General features: G+C 40.6%; 1 protein-coding gene across 2 annotated transcripts in view; it reads right to left on the minus strand.

Annotated features, from left to right (window-relative positions):
• Positions 1-1,861: 1,861 nt before the first annotated feature.
• The window catches only part of STXBP5L (syntaxin binding protein 5 like), a 66,898-nt gene continuing 51,478 nt past the window's right edge, over positions 1,862-17,281 (minus strand). Inside the window, exons 19-27 of one of the 2 annotated variants that reach the window (XM_033173002.1) lie at positions 17,099-17,170; positions 10,654-10,722; positions 10,076-10,246; positions 8,794-9,033; positions 6,640-7,000; positions 4,961-5,126; positions 4,697-4,808; positions 3,312-3,532; positions 1,862-2,511 (exon numbers count right to left, since the gene is read on the minus strand). In XM_033173002.1, coding sequence (XP_033028893.1) covers positions 2,470-2,511; positions 3,312-3,532; positions 4,697-4,808; positions 4,961-5,126; positions 6,640-7,000; positions 8,794-9,033; positions 10,076-10,246; positions 10,654-10,722; positions 17,099-17,170 — 1,454 coding nt within the window. In that variant the 3' untranslated portion in view covers positions 1,862-2,469. The remainder of the gene's footprint in view (positions 2,512-3,311; positions 3,533-4,696; positions 4,809-4,960; positions 5,127-6,639; positions 7,001-8,793; positions 9,034-10,075; positions 10,247-10,653; positions 10,723-17,098; positions 17,171-17,281) is intronic. The other variant, XM_033173003.1, reaches the window with a different exon arrangement.

The following is a 17,281-nucleotide window of genomic DNA, read 5'->3' on the forward strand; positions in this document are numbered from 1 at the left end:
TTTTAACCAATGAATTGTTTGCTTTGTAAACTATGATAAGAAACTTTATTCATTATTATGTAAAAAATAAACAGATTTTTTATATCACTTTCCTTCGCTGGAGCGTTACTTGGAAAAAAGATTAGCACTGTGCTTTGACAGGTAGGCCACATGATATATTGTTAGATGCGCGCGACCACACAAACGTCACACCCCATTTGATGTGGGGAGTGGTCATTGCGGTATTTATAATTTTATGTGTGCATGTGAGTTTTAGATGTGTTTTATCAATAATTTCTTATGTGTACTGCTCACGGGGTGCTTGCTGCGGGAGCACATTCATCTGGTGCTATACCAGCTGCACTGGCTGCCGGTGGAGTATAAGATCAGGTTTAAGGTGCTGGTTTTAACCTTTAAAGCCCTATATGGCCTAGGACCCTCGTACCTACGGGACCGCCTCTCCTGGTATGCCCCACGGAGGACCTTAAGGTCTGCAAATAATAACACCCTGAAGATCCCAGGCCCCAGGGAAATTAGACTGGCCTTGACCAAAGCCAGGGCCTTTTCGGCCGTGGCCCCCAGCCTGGTGGAACACTCTCTCACAAGAGACCAGGTTCTTGCAGGATTTGACATCTTTCCACAGGGCCTGCAAGATGGAGCTGTTCCGCCAGGCCTTTGGTCGGGGTTCAGTCTGATTTTTTTCCTTTCTGTATAAGAACAAGCATTAAAGAGGCCTCCTAGTAGTAACAGTTGGCCCTAGAGAATATTAATCACTCTCAATTTTACCCGTGGACTGCCATCTGTCCAGATTTTAATTTGCTCTGAACTAATTTTAAGATGTATTTTAATTAATTGATTGCCTGTTTTTATGTTCTTTGTATATTGTGTTAGTTATGATGCTAGCCGCCCTGAGCCAGTCTCCAGCGGGGTACAAATAAAATTTATTATTATTATTATTAATTAGAAAGCTCATGATTAACTAAAAAAGAATAAGGTTCTACTTTGTTTGCATGAGTGCATCATAAACAATTTATGTAGACTTCGGGTTTCCAATTTTTAGTGGCATCTTGTTTGACATGAAAATTCACTCCCTCTCGCACTCAGATCTATAGCATTGTTGTGGAGCCCAGTACAACCGAACCAGTTGCACTACCCTAATACCGCCTCTGATACAAACTTGGTGGTTGATTAGCAAACTAAAGAGGTTTCATAATAAATAGTGGGCCAAGCCAGCAGAATGGACAAACAACCATGGTTTTGGACTCCCCCCCCCCCAAAAAAATTGGACTGATGGCTGGTCCAGACTATTTGGGGGCAAACAAGCGCCCTGAGGAGAGATCCCCACAGCTGGAAACCCCAATATCCCAAAGGCCCCAGCAGAAAACAGACCCTGACCGTGATACCAGTCACTGATCACCTAGCCTTGCTATTAAAAAAAACCTCAGCCAGCTGCTCTAGAACATTGCTGAGACAACTTGGATGTTTGGCTTCTGCTGCAGGGGCACTGCCCATAGAATCAGAGTTGGGAACCTAAGGGTCATCTAGTCCAACCCCCTGAAATGCTGGAACCTGGTCCTGAATCCTCACCTCAGACTCCCTCCAAGGCACCTTCTGATTTCCTTTATTGGGTCATCAGTCTCCCTCAGTGTTGGGCATGCTTACAGATCACAGCAATGAGTGGGGTTAATTTATTGGCCTAAACTGCTTCATTCCTATATTTTCCAACACTAGCAGTGAAAAGGAAAGCAGCTAGTATTTATACAATCCTGCTGCGATTTCCAATCGCCAGGAAAGGTTATCCTTTCTTACAGCTATATGATGTCCTATTGGGCTTTGACTAACGTAGACCGCTGCATAAATAAAGCACCATAATTTGGCCACAGAAGTTTAATCTTACTTTATTTTTCTACTAATGAAATGCACAAGTGTTTTCAAACTAAGATTGTCTACAGAAAAGGAATGTCAAATGAGAGAAATGCAGGGCATTGTCTGTTGAGAGCAACATGCTTGAGATGTACTGACTTCTTGCTTTAAAAAGAAAGTTTTGCTGCTTATTTCTTTTGTGGAACTTAGAAGTAAATCCCTTTTCTTCAGTCACAACATGCTTTGCTTTTGCGCCTTTGTTGTATGAGAAGTCAATTAGTCATGCAAAGTTTTAAGTTTAAATGCATTAACAATCTATTTTGTACAGGACATTTTAAACTATCAACAGTCCTCCCCACAGTTCAAACCTAATTCCAGTGAAATCATTACCTGTTAAAGATGATTGTTCCAGGTTGTGGAGTGGGGGGGGGGGAGAGAGACTCAGTGTAGACTTGACTACAAAGACCCACCATGTGTAGGTCTCTGAAAAAGTTCTTGCTTGATCATCTAGTATGAAAGGGATTCCAAGGAGCTGCTTCTGCCCAATGACTGGATTTTTAGAATAAGGCCTCAAGGTCCTTTGACACCTGTTGTCAGTACACAGAAGTGTTGCTTCATGGCTAAAAGTCAAAACTGGTACCATTTTTTGTCCTTGTATTTCAACATTACCTACAGGAGTGAAAAAGCAATATTATTTGAGAGACACAAATTAAGAAGTCACAGTTCAACATTGATTCCCAATATTTTGTAGCAGAGTACACCTCTTCCACCCACAAGAGGTGTTAACATTTGGTAGCTGAAAATGAATTGAGGCAAACAATGTGACACTGGCTATTACTGGCCAATACACACTCCATCTACCCCACTGATGTCTAGATGAGAAGCCTCATGTCATCAAATTCTACTCAATATTGATCCAGAGCAGATTCCAATGTAAAAACAGAGTAAAAACTTAAACACATTGCAGGATTCCAAAAAATAGGCCAGAGGCAATTGTATTTCATCCAGCAGAGCTTTACTGCTACTGAAGGCAAATAAGCATAATGGTCACAAATCCAATACATTGGGGATTGGCACTGTTCATAAGAAAACCAGTTGCAGCAGACTTAACTTAAACTTACAATAGCTTATAATAAGTCTAAACCTTAACACTAAGCATACTGTGTACAGAACACCACACCAGAAGGAGACAGAGAAAGTGAAACCCAGGCTCCTTCTGGCCCTACTTTTATGGTCAGCATGATATTGACAAAAAGAGATAAGAGAACCAGTTTAAGCCAGCTGTACTCAGATTCTCTGAAGGAATAACCCAAACATCATGAAGTTTCTTTCACACAGAGAAGCTTCGAGAACCCTCTTGAATTAAGTAGAATAGGAAAGATCTCTACACATCAGATCAATACTTTGTGCACCAAGAAATGCAAACTGACACCTCATTCCTCACTCCTCACTCGAGGACTACCACTCACCTCATGTGCATGTTTGGAGAAAGCTTCTGCACTCGCCATCATTCTTGCCGTCCTTTCATCAAGCTCCCCCAGTTTCTGCCCCCTCTCATCAAGAGCAATCCGTGCACGAGCCAACTCTCCGATTGCGCTTCCTGCGGCTCCTTTCACCCCTTCGACGCCACCTGATCCAGGGATGTGCTGAGCAAGACTGCGAGATGCTTTTCCTGCCGTAGCCTCGCCAACTACAAAGGGAATTCAGAACTGAATCAGAGGGTTTTCTTATGTTTCCTGAATCATCCCTTGCCCTGGTTTCTATACTATCTTTCCCCCCATTTGTTGACGCTATTTTGTAAAAAAAAAAAGGGGGGGGGGAGAAGATTTCCCTTCCAGATATCTATTCAATACAGCCAACATGTTATTTCATGCCCTCTTGCTGAAATGCTATACTGACAGTTCAACAGCCTAGGGCCATCATGCAAAAGCAGCTCCATCTTCTGAAGGGATAATTATCTCATTTTATTAATTAGTTATATCCTCTGTTTTCCTCCAATGAGCAGTGACATACATGGTACTCCTCCACCCCATATTATTTTCACAACAACCCTGTAGCTTAGGCTGAGAGACATCAATAGGCACAAAGACCAATGAGCTTCATGGTTGAGTGGGGATTTGAACCCTGGTCACCCAGGTCCTCATCCAACACACTAACCAATACACCACACTAAAATACTCAACTGAGACACAGCTCTGTCTCCCCAGAGGCTCACTTCCCTCCTCCCCACACTTAGGGAAAAAAACCACACAAAAAAAGGTAGCAAGAATCTTTGGAGAAAGTCTTACCTGTTCAACTGTTAGATCAACTTATGAACAGTGACAAGGGATGCCATTTCTCTTTCCTATCTATGCAGAACCCTGGCCACAGCCCTTGGCACACTAACACACACCAACTTCTGGAAGATCTGTTTTAAATTAGTGGTGTCCAGCATAGTACAGTGGTACCTTGGTTCTCGAACTTAATCCGTTCCATTTGACTCCCAAAACCATTCAAAAACCAAGGCGCAGCTTCCAATTGGCTGCAGGAGCTTCCTGCACTCAAGTGGAAGCCACGTCAGACGTTTGGCTTTCGAAAAAAGTTTGCAAACCGGAACACTTACTTCCAGGTTTGCAGCATTTGGGAGCCGATTTGTTTGGGAGCAAGCAGTTTGAGTACCAAGGTACCACTGTATCACCAAAATTATCCCATTTTGTTGCACAGGGACAGCAGTGCATCCAAAAAGGTGTGTTGGCATGGCCGCCAATTTCATTTTCTTCCATTCTGCAGGCAAATGCATCCTTCACTATTAGCTCTCTTTGCCTTTTGTCTTGGTTTTGTATTTGATGCAAGTGAGAGGGGGAAGATCACTTACAGAGCTCTTCCCTGTCGAGTGTGCCTCCAGTTCCACCAAACAGCCCCTTCAGAAAGCCTCTGTACTGAGCCTCAGGAGTTTCCACCGGAATGAACAACTCCCCAAGCATGTCCTAGGCAAAAACAAATCAATTTTAGGCAAAACAACATACCAGAAGGTAAGTACTTTCACCATACTACATTCGGGAACAGAATTTCTGATTTCTTTCTTTGCCCATTTCTAGACATTTCCAATCACGGTGTTTGACGAGGTTTCCAGACTCACCTGCAGATTGTCAAACATCTCCTGGCTGTAGTTCAATCTCTGGACTTCTGTGGGAGAACTAAGATACAATGCTTGTCCTTCGTTGGTAAAACGAAAGGTCCGAGCAATCCTCATGTCTGCTACAGGCAAATAATGAACATCTAGTAATGGGCGGAGGCTGGGTAAACTGGAAAGAAACAAGCATACATTATATGTTGGAATAGAAAATACGGTATTCCCCGCAGTCCAGATTCTCAACTTTGCCATCAAAGCAGCTGCAATCCAACGTGTATTTATTTGGGAGTATGTCCCCTGAACACAGTGCCACTTGCTCCTGTATAGGATTAGGTTGTAAATCAACCAATGGTCAGGTTCATTCAGGTGCTACAGTAGCCCCAGGTAAAATTTCATCTTATGATGAACATTTTGCATAAAGCATATCCAAACCCCACAGGTAGCAAAGCTGCTATCTGTGTGAATTATCTAAATGCCTCCAAAATATTATTAATATTCTGCTGGGAGCCGCCCAGAGTGGCTGGGGAAACCTAGCCAGATGGGCGGGGTATGAATAATAAATTGTTATTGTTATTACTTCTGCCCCTATTCTGAGATTAGAGGATGGGAATGTGAGGTACAGGTGCATATCAGCAACATGATGACACTTCCGCCCAAACCTCTAGATTATCTTTCTCAGAAGTTCTACTGAGATATTAAAAGGCATGTTTTAAATAGCATGGTAGGCAAGACAGAACCTGGGACAAAGGCCAAGGGTTAGAACAGCAGTGACTTCCAGCAATGCTCCTCTAGGAATGAGTGGAACTACTGCAAGATGCTTACAAAATTGATGTAATTTCAATCTGTTTTAATATTATAATATTACATAAACTTTTGTATGTTTTAAAGTATGGTTGTAATTTTTTCTATTATATTTTTGTAAACTGCTTTGATATTTTTGTACAATCAATGGAGTGTAAATATAAACAAACAAACAAATAACAGTGTTCCCTTAATTGGCAACTCTGACAGGCCACAATGTTGAGCATGCAGATGGTAGCTGTCCAAGCAACTGAGACAAAAAAGCTGAGAAGCATCCATCACAGCATGATTAAATATTGCCCTTGCAATGAGCCAAGGCATCATCCAAGCTGGAGCAGATGCCAGTGATTTTATCACCAAATGTTTAGTAAACTGGGTGTTAGTAGACTACCAAGTGTTCCACCAACTCAAAATTGTAGGCCAGAATTGCAGTCCTTCTAAAGCATTTGGAACAATTCTACAGGCCAACAAACTAAAACAATAGCAAAGAAAAAAGACATTTTCATCACTATCAATGTCACAAAGTAGGCCTGAAAGTGAGCTCTCTAATCGCTGTGTTATTGGACTTGTTTCATATCTTCCATCGCTTGCATTTCAGCCATCTTCCCACTGCCCTCAAATTGGTAAAGAACCAAGATGAATGGGAGAGAGTGCTTGAATGCAATCCTGTCTAATTGCCCTATTCCAGGGCTTGGAAACACGCAGATCGACCAGACATGTCAGCAGTAAATTCCCCCCAGAAACATCCTGAGAGGTTCTTGGAATCCTGTTTTAGAGGTTCCTTTGATAAGCAAATATACATCACCCCTAACTGTGCTGGCCATTTTTCTCTTCCCTTCGATAGGGAATAGCTCTCATTAGATTCACTTAATAATTTTAAATACCTCAGTATCATGATATGCCCATGGGCAGAGAAGCATGCCAAGCAAGCATTGTTACACATGGTCACCACATCCGCTCGCAAGAGAAAGGAGGTGTCTGTGATATTGTGAACATAGAGGCAGATCTGGGAAGGCAGGGAGAAAACTTTGGCTTGTTTCTCTGAACAGATAACAGCAAACTGGTGGTCTCCCATGTCCTGGGATGAGCATGGAGAATGCATGACAAGTTTTCTTTTTCTTGTTCTTTCACTTTCGTCAGTGCTGTTTGGATCTTTCCATGTTTCATAGGGTGGGTGTATTAGGGTCCCTGTGCAGCTCAAGCAACCGAACGTTAACACTGCTCCCTTCAGTGACAGAACGGTACCTAGGAAACATAATTCAAAATAATTGATTAACTCCCCCAAATTAGCTATAAAGGTGCCAGCACACATTAACTAACTTTATACAGTCACTTGTTGAGTATATGTGCATCTTCCTATTCTGCTGCCTTATGACATTGACAAATGATTAGACAAATGATTTAGAACAGCCATGCTGGTTTATAAATCTAAAACCTGAGGGAGTCAACTCCAGGAAGCCGCATCCCAACCTGCTGTTTGGGTGCTGGCAGCGCTCAAGAGATTATGCTGGTCAGAAAATCTACCACTTCTTTGAATTATCTGAATAGTTCCCACCCATGCCATTAACTTCTCATGTGCAACTGGAGGGGAAGGGAGGAGCACGATCTTGGCATCATGTTTCCTGGAATGAGCAGAATAGGAATTTAGCACCTGCTACCTCCAAATATGACAAAGTGAGAGTCTTTTTTTCCTTCAAAAAATAGGAAGCTATTCTTAATGTTGTAAGAAAAAGCCAAGGCTTTTTTTCAGTTGGAACTCACTGGTACTCAGTTCCGGCACCTCTGAGGTTAGCTCCATTGCAATTGTAAGAGAACAAGGGAGGTGTTCATGGAGAATTCTGGCACTTTATTTTTCTAGAAAAAAACAGCACTGTATATAGCCAATCAGCAAACTTGCAGCTAGTAATAGTCAGAAGATGAAGCTGGTTACTGCAGTTGCTACTTCCAAAGGAAGTAATAGTTTTATTTGTTTTTAAATCTTTTTTATTCAATTTTACATTTGAATTCAAACATTAATCATAATCATCAACATTTAGGATTCCCTGAATCTTTAGACTTCCCTGCACCCCTCCATGGTTTCCATTATCAAACTTTTTCTACTGCATCATATATTTTCCTCTATATTCTTAAGATAATCCATTTTCTCCTTAGTTTTTAATCATTGCAAGCGTTACTCAAATCCTGCCAAAGTTTTTAGATGTTTACAAAGTAAATTGTATCCCCCCCCCCATTCCTTATTAAAGTTTCTTATCTTCCTGGTTCCTGATTTTCCCAGTCATTTTTGCCATTTCGCCATATTAGCCCATCATCTTCATCAACCATTCGTCTCTGGTCGGGCAAAGAAAGTAATATTTAATCTGTTGTTGGCATCCGTCTGTCTCGAGAGACAATAGAGTGTGCCTCCAGGGGTGAAGTCAAACTGCTGCATTTGTAAGCACTGAAGTGACTTTTCTGGGGCACAAGGCTGGGCAGTGTATATGAAGGTCCTGGGCTGCCCAGATGACAAGACTCCTCCCTATTGGCCTTGCTGATGCGGTGCAAAGGGAAACACAGCAATACATTTGGCTGCAGGAGTTGACGGAAGGAGGCGTACAAGACACCATCCATCCTCCCCTCCAGATTTGTGCAGGGTTAGCCTTTTATTCTCCTGAAGAATATCCCACAAGGCAGAAGAGGTTTAAAGTCTAGTTTATAAATAAGAAACAAAGATAATCTAAAGTAACATTTGCTTTATAAGAGAGCTTGCTCCTCACTGATTTGCATGGGCTGCAAGGCGGAGTGTAACATTAATTAATCCTTCTCCCTACAAAACAACTCCATGAACATAGAAAACTACCATGGTCTTGAAGTAAGGATTTGGTACAGCTCAGATGTAGGGTTAGCACTTCAGTGAGAACAAAGCCTAAATCATCAGATTTCTGACCACATTGCCCCTCCACAGCACCAAAGTGAGACATATCCTGAGTTTAACAAGTTATTGTGCTTGGTGGCGTATTTTTACATATTTTCAAGAAAGCCAGGAAATCAAGATTTCTTACCACTTGGAGAAATGACTACAGGCTCTGTCTGCCTCAGTTCATCCGCAGTGGGCAGGTTAAGGGATATCGTCAAGACCATACCGAGGCCTGTACCAACCCAAAGGCAAGGAGACACTGTTGTGTCATTTTTTCGTGAAAATGACTCTGTGAAATGCAATGCTGTAATTGCTTCTTTAGATTCTTTGTCTATACTGGAGACACTGGAGCTTCGAGAATGGCTGATGGAGTTCTCTCTGTTTTCTGTCGAAAGAGAGCAACACAAATGAACACATCTTATTCTGAGAATAGGCCATGGGGTCCATCTGGTCCATTATTGCCTTCACCGTTTAGCAGCAGCTCTCCAAGGTATAAAAGCTGCTACCTGAGGCTGTGTACCTGCAGATGCATTTGAAGGAGGCAACACGATAACGGGGCCTTTTCTGCAGTTGCCCCATTTGTGGAATGCTCTCCCCCGGGGTGGCTCACTTGGCACCTTGGTTATACAACTTTAGGCACCAGGCAAAAATGTTCCTTTTCAACCAGGCTTTTGGCTGATTAACAGTTGATGTCTTTTTAAATGCATTGAGGGGATTATGGGTTTGTTTCGTTCTTGTTTTTATTATGTATTTTGTGGTTTTATTCTCCATTTTTACACTGTGGACTACCCTGAGATCTTCGGATGAAGGGTAGTTAAATAAATAAGTAAGTAAGTAAGTAAGTAAGTAAGTAAGTAAATAAGTAAATAAGTAAGTAAGTAAGTTCTAAGCCTACGCATCTAAATTACAGGTGGTCTTTGCAGAGCATATAAAACAGCATTGTTCCAGAAAAGACATCCAAGCCTGTTTGTCTTCATAATCTCACAAACCGATTACTTACAATAATCCCAAAAGAGAGAGTACTTATTAGAAACTCTAGAAGGCTAAACTTGTGTGCCAAATTCTTTAATATCTAAGAACAATAACCCCTTAAAAACCGCATTAAAATACAAAAACAATGCCCCAGTGCCACAACTCATTGTTGCCAAGGGTCTTTCAATGCATTCACCAGCCCCAGTTTGTGCTTTCAAAGCCCTCTCAGAGTTTTTCTTTTTTACTTGTCACATTATGGAGCCTCCACATTAACTGGCCACCTTTGTATGATGTCACACATGCACATACCTCCGAAGAATTACCTATTTAATAATTGTCGTCAGACAGCAGTATAATTGCTACTACCACAAAAAGTGTAGTAAAATACTACACAGATCAATTATAAATTTTTAAAAGGTGAAAACAGCAGCTCCCAAATGCATATGTCTACTGACCTTCTGTAGTGACTGGCAAAGAAATCTCCATGCAAGCAGCAGATTGCACTTTCCTAAATGGAGGCTTTCCAGAACCACGGCGGTTTATTTTTGAAATATCTGCACTAGACATCCTTTTTCCAGAGCTGCAGCTTTGGGAAGTTGGACTTGTACAGTGTCCGTTTATGTGATCTGTAGTGACATTAAAAAAAATAAGAAAAGTCACTACAGATTTTTTAATTGTTATATTAGTTGCTGTTAATCCACTATGCTGTGAGTCACTTCGGGCACAAGTCTGGGATTAAATAAAACAAATAAATATAAGTGAATATAAAATAACCTGAAAAATAAAATAAACAGGATTGAGCAAGTTATTTCATACCTTTCCAAAGCACCTTATAGTTTACAGGATTCTGTGTGTGTGTGTGTGTGTGTGTGTGTGTGTGTGTGTGTAGCTATAATAATATTGCTATTCCTATTACTAATATATTTCCAAGTGAACATAATATATAATATTTCAACAGTGGAGATGTGCTTCATCTCACAAGCAAGAAAGAGAGTGGCCATCACAAACTGCTGACATACTAGAGCACATTTACCTGAAGTTGTGGGAGACTTGCATCTTTCCAGCTCCAATGACACTGGACCATCTGATAGCTCAGTAAGACCTGGGGGGAAATGCAATTAAAATATTATATAATCAATTATCCAGGGACAGTAAGGGTGGGAACAAGCATGGAAACAGTTTTTTTGCCCACAAATACCTTGTTCAAAAAGGAACATTTTAAAAAACATTTTAAAAAATCAAAGGGATTGTTCACATATCCCCCCCCCAGCCAAAAAAAGCATACAAATATAATAGAGATCTGGCCACATGCTTTACACACTCCAATATGAAATAAAAAAATCAAGCTGTATGGAGCAAATATTAAACTCTACATAATCATGTATGTATTCAAGAGGCATAACTGTCCATTTGATTTCCATATTTGGTGGGAAACAGATGCTCACTACATCCCTGAACTGCCATTACTCCTTTTCACAAGAGCTTTTTCGTCCCAAGGATTCCTTACAAGATCCTGAAATCCCAATATACTCAGTTATGCCACTTGATGAAGCTGTGAAACATTAACACACTTGGATGGGGGGGGGGAGTTCATCAACTGGAGCATGCCTTACACAGTTCACTGACCACTGCAAACGAAAAGAAAGACCACATAAAATATGACACTGACACTGCTTATCCTATTCTATGAACCAGTAATTTCAGTCCTCGTGCTGTTACACAGTTTAGAGGTGGGGAAGAAATAAAACGTACCTCCTTATCCTGGACAGATTAAACCTGTGCTTACTGACAGTCAGCTTACTTATACTACACTGAAACAAATAACCTGGATGCTGCTGGACCAAGTTGCTTGGGCATGGGTTACAAATTAGATATCATGGAATTGTAGAGTTGGAAGGGACCCCAAGGATCTTCTAGTCCACCCCCCTGCAGTGCAGGAATATGCAGCTGCCCCATACAGGGATCAAACCTTTGACCAGTGTTCGAAACTCCCATTGTTTCAGGTGCATTTTGCAATAGGGAATTTGAGTAGATTTCAGATTAAAACTGCAGAGTGGAAGGAAAGGAGGACCTTTTTCCGCCTCCCCATTTCCAGTTACTCTGAAGACCAGAGAAGAGACCCTCTTAAGAATATTAGGGGGTGGGCAGGGGAAGCACTAGACCTTGTGAAAAATGAACATAATATTTACTGCTGGGTTTGATGGGAAATGAAATTGCAAAAGTAGACCAAAGACTATTTATGTACGCCACAACAGTGGCGAGAACCTTGCTGGCCCAAAGATGGAAATTACAAGAGTTACCTACTATTGCGGAATGGCAGACAAAGATGATGGAGTATGCGGAAATGGCCAGACTGACCTGCAGGATCCGATATCAGGATGATTCGAAATTCCATAGAGATTGGAGTAAAGTTATTATCTATCTAAATGACAATTGCAAAAATTTAAAGACACTAGCAGGATTGAAATAAATCCTACAATGTGGACTATAGATAAAAGACTGAAGTGCACGAATGGACTGAAACAATTTATCTGTTGAAGGGAGGGAGGGAAGTCATGAGCTCGGCAGAGCTGAGGGCTGTATTGTTACATATGTTTTGTTGAAATTGTTAAAGGAAAAAATAATAAAATTTTATTATGAGAAAAAGAAAAATGAACATAATATTTTAGCTGCAGCTCATTCATTTTCAGCTTTGTATTGCTATTAAAAAGCACACCTAGACATTCCGTTGTTGCGCCCATAACCTAGGTCTAAGGTGCCATTTAGTTCCTAGCTTTCATATATCAGTTTCCTAACACTGCCTGTGACACCTTGGTGTTATTAGCACCACGCTCTATGTAACTGAGCTATCCAAAATTGAAATGGCTTTCTAGATGTTTGAGATGTGGCTAGATGAAAGCAGATGGAGTTAAACTCTCATGAAAGCAAAGCTCTCAGTTTCTGAAAATGCAGCCTTACTTCTCACAGCACATCATTCATGTCAAATCCGACATTCCCGTGAATGTCAGCTGGTGCACTTTACAGACTTCAACAAGAAGTCTACAAGGCATTCTCTACATGTCACCCATCACTTTCCCTGATCTCATGAGAAAAATGCCACAATAAGTCCCAAACCATCACCTAGAGGTGATGATGATCCATGGTTCCAAACACCTTTCACTCCACTCATGACTCTGAAAGTCATGATCTAGCAAAACGTTTCCAGTAAGCAAGGCAAATTGACTGCTCAGACAACAAAACTGCATTTTTTTCTGCTACAGCCCCCTAGAGAGGTTAGTTGTCTGGGAACCTGAGGTTGGTTGCATCATGACAGAGTTTGAAGGGATATATGGACTGCACCTCTCTTGACGAGAATCCGTAATGCCATGAACCATTGCCATCTGCAAATGGTTGAAATAGAAGTTCAAATACCTTATAATTCTGTGAACTAAATCGTAAAGCCTGCATTCTACCTTCCCTGGTATGTGGGAACTTGTATGTGGGAACTGGTGTATTAAAAGGAATCTGCACATACTTGGGGGGAAATCTTCAATTTCCTATTCTTCAATTTCCTATTTCCTCTTGGTACAATGAAAGCAGAGGAATTCTGCAGCTGTGCCTAGTACAAATTAAGCTCTGTTTCAATCCCCTCAGACATTTAAGTATTTATCGCTAATTTTAGCAGTTTGAAAACTAGACGTGGTTACTTAGTAACTGCACAGCCTCTCTCTTTTAACCATGCTTGTTAGGAACTTTCAAAATCTCCTAACTGTTGAAAACAAAGGCTATGGGATTCATGCATTCCTAAATGTTATTTATTTGCACAATGGCTAGATAAATTATTCAACAAGGAGTCCCATAAATGAAATGACTAAATGATGTGCTGTTTTCTCTAGAAGCTATTACCCTTATTCATCTCCATCATTTGTTACTGATGTGATCCCTGTCATGGGATTAGGCACCAGGCAAAATTTATTAGCTGCAGGTGTACAAAATTAAATATAAGGAGAGTAGGCATGAATCCAGCCAGCAATTCACCAGATAGCCATTGGAGAGAAGGGGAGAGGAATAATTTGAGCCACTTTTGTAATATTTGAGTCACAGGCAAAACACAGTCCATTAAAGTTAACCATTAATTCTTGGCAGTATGCTCTTGTCCTATGGATCCCTGGTAATAACTGCAGAAAGACTATTTTTACTGTTACATTTGATACTCTAAACGAAACCCTGGAGTCTTTTGATATGTGATGGAGAGATCAGTCCTAAATGAATGTGGTTAAAATACAAGGGTAGGAGCTAAAGGATTTTACTCTTGGACAATAGCCCCATACAACCAGCCTGGAGGTACCCAGTCTATAAGCCAGTTCTCCCCTGATTTTGGCAGCTAAGGAAAAATAGAGATTTCTACAGCCATTTCATGAAGAAGTTATTTTCAGTAGTAACTTATTTTCTGCATATACTTTTATGGAAGCTGTTATAAAGGAGGTATCAGCACCATCATCCTAATCAGTAGTTAGGTTAAAATTCTACGCATCCTTACTACTGAGTAAGGTCTACTAAACATGTGCAACAGACTTCTGAGTAAACATGAACATTATTTCAGAGTTAAACAACTAAGTTAAACTGCTTTTCATGTAGCTGAGTGGTAATTGCAGCTACCTTCTGAAAGGACGCTCCTACAAAAGGAGATTAGTTACTTTTGTTGGCATTGAACCATCACTTAACTACTAACAATAGTAATTAATTTCACCCATGGGGGGAATATTTAAACAAACAGCTATTACCATACAGAAACACAGTATAAATTTCAACAGAAACACCAAAATAGTCATTTCAAAGCATGCCTGCAATTACTAGCAGACACTGTGACAATTCCTTCTATTATTCCTTCAGCTGGATGTTAGGATCTTCCTCAGTGTGTAGCAATTCTTTTTCATATATATACCAGTTTGGATACCTGATAATATTCCGTTTTTTAAAATTTGATTTGATTCATGTTTTTGATGAATTCTGTATGAACAAAACCTAAACTAAAACAGTGCTAACAAAAAATGATCTCTAAAGTAAATAAGAAGTGGCATTATTAGGATATCAAAGAATATGCATACATTCAAAAATTATTCCTAAACCGACTTCCCATCCCCTTCTTCCAAGGTTTCCTCTTATCGCCTCTCTTTCTCCCATTGTCTTGGTGTGAAGCAATTCTAAGGCAACTAAACTGTGCTCAGAATATTTAACAATTCGGCCTGGCTCACCAAGAGATCAATTACTCTGTTTGTTACATGCTTGCTTTGACCAAGTAATCCAAGGTACAACAGTACAAACCTTGGTGAAAAACAGTAAGCAACAAGCTACATTACAACTATTAAGCAAAGCTTGCAACACTCAGCTTATCTCAGAAAGCATTGTTCAAGCCACTAAGACAAAGTTAGGTGCCTCTCATATGTCTTTCACCAAGGATGTATGCTTCCAGGTAAGATATGCAGAGAAAATAATTTCAGAAACGAAAATTAATTTCCCTAAATATCCCTAGCACAATATTTCTGCAGAATAATACTTTCAGTAGGAGAAACGACTTTTGAATGTATATATTTGAAGTTTCAAGAATTTCTGACAAGCCCCGAGAGATTTCATCTCATGCAGAAGGCTACAACCCAGTATTCACGTTAAAACTAATCCATTCCGACGAGTCAAGAGACGAACTAGACAAGACACCAGTAACGAGACAGCGGGGGCTCACCTGACCTCCAGCCATCCATTGTTGCTGCCTACCAGGATGAAAAAGGGGAGGTACAAGATGGCAGCAAGGCTGGTGTGGTGAAAGAGTGCTCTTAAGTGAATGCCAAGGTGTTTTTTAAAAATAGTATGTATGCGGGACTCCCCAATTTTCACCGGGACTGCAGTGCACAGTGAAGGAACATTCAACAGTTTCCTGCCATGCTGCAGTCCTTCCCCATCCCCCCAAAAGCCCCCAGTTAGCCAGGAAAATGCCCCTACTGTGACAACTTTGTCCTGATGAGAGAGGATGTGATATTGACACAATGGCCTGCAAACCAGTGCTGTACAAGAACAGCTTCCCTTTGTATTGATTTGAAGGAGAAGGTGGTACACGTGCCCAAAATGTGGTACATCTGCACAAAGTACTAACCTCTCAACTTCCATTCAAATGTATATCATTTTTTAAAATATATAAAAAGAGATTTTAATGCACAAAGAGCATTAAGCTTCTCTTCAGTTGCCAGAAGTACTGAAGGCAGATTCATACTTCATGCAGAAACAAATTTGATTGCTGTGTGTTCTGTACTGTGGTAGGTTACCCCATTCACATGCAACAGCAAACTAGGGTTTGCCACTAATTTGGAAGAAGGAAAGGAAAAACAGAGCGGGGGGGGGGGGAACCAGCATGCACACATATTTAAACATCCATTAACGTATGTCTTGCAACCCTCGTTGGGCCAGGGTTTCTGCGACATATGTTCACACACACATGCATATTACAGAAATATTGAAGATGGTTCCACATTTTCGCAGCAATGCACAAAGGACACTTGCAAATGCCCAGCCTAGAGAGGCAGTCTACGCAGGCTCTCGCAAGTGCCCGGTCTCCACAGCTTTTGTCACCATCCACAAAAACCACAATAGAAAATCCATTGCTTTTCTAGCAATTTTCTTTGGGTGAAGCACTATGAGGTGGTTTTTTCACAATCAAATGTATAAATTTCATGAAATAAATGAATGAATGAAAATTAAAACAATTTCTGCTAAATTTCATCACCGTTTCAATTAGAATCATAGTCAGATCTAGAGATGGTACAGTTACAATTACTACTACAGTGGTACCTTGGTTCTCAAACGCCTTGGTACTCATACAACTTGGAATCCAAACACTACAAACCCGAAAATAAGTGTTCCGGTTTGAGAACATTTTTTAGAAGCCGAACGTGCTCTGTTTTGAGTGTTACGCTTCCAATTTGAGTGTTACACTTCCAATTTGAGTGTAACACTTCCAATTTGAGTGCCACACTTCCATTTTGAATGTTACGCTGAGGTCTGTCTGTTTTTGCTATTTATTTTGTGTTTTTGTTTTGTTTTTGTGACTGTGTGGAACCCAGTTCAGCTACTGATTGATTGATTGATTGATTGTGTGACTGAAGTACATCATTTATTGCTTTCATTTTATGGATCAATGGTCTTGTTAAATAGTAAAATTCATGTTAATTTGCTGTTTTAGGGGTTGTTTTTAAAAGTCTGGAATGGATTAATCCTTTTTGAATTACTTTCTATGGGAAAGTGCGCCTTGGTTTTGGAACGCTTTGGTTTTGGAACAGACTTCCGGAACAGATTAAGTTTGAGAACCAAGGTACCACTGTATAACAAGGCATGTTTCACGCGTCATCCAAAAAGGAGGAAATGGCATGCATGCAGGATGGAAACACATCTGAGTCAGTCAAATACCTGACACCTGACAAAGCACTTGTCCTATTCTTTGGAGAACTTACTCTGATAGGAAGTACGGATCCGTTTCGTTAAATCAGGATAAAAGTTAGACAGGCCACGCATGCAAAAGTTGTCTTGGGAACATGCCAGAATGTCAGCAGCAGCAGCAGGCAGAGGAAAGAGTGGGGAAAAAACAGTCCAAAGTGAAAGGAAATTATAAGAGTATCTACATAAGCCCAGGTGAC

The sequence above is a fragment of the Lacerta agilis genome, chromosome 16 (genome assembly GCF_009819535.1).
Source record: "Lacerta agilis isolate rLacAgi1 chromosome 16, rLacAgi1.pri, whole genome shotgun sequence".
Taxonomy (NCBI): Eukaryota; Metazoa; Chordata; class Lepidosauria; order Squamata; family Lacertidae; genus Lacerta; species Lacerta agilis.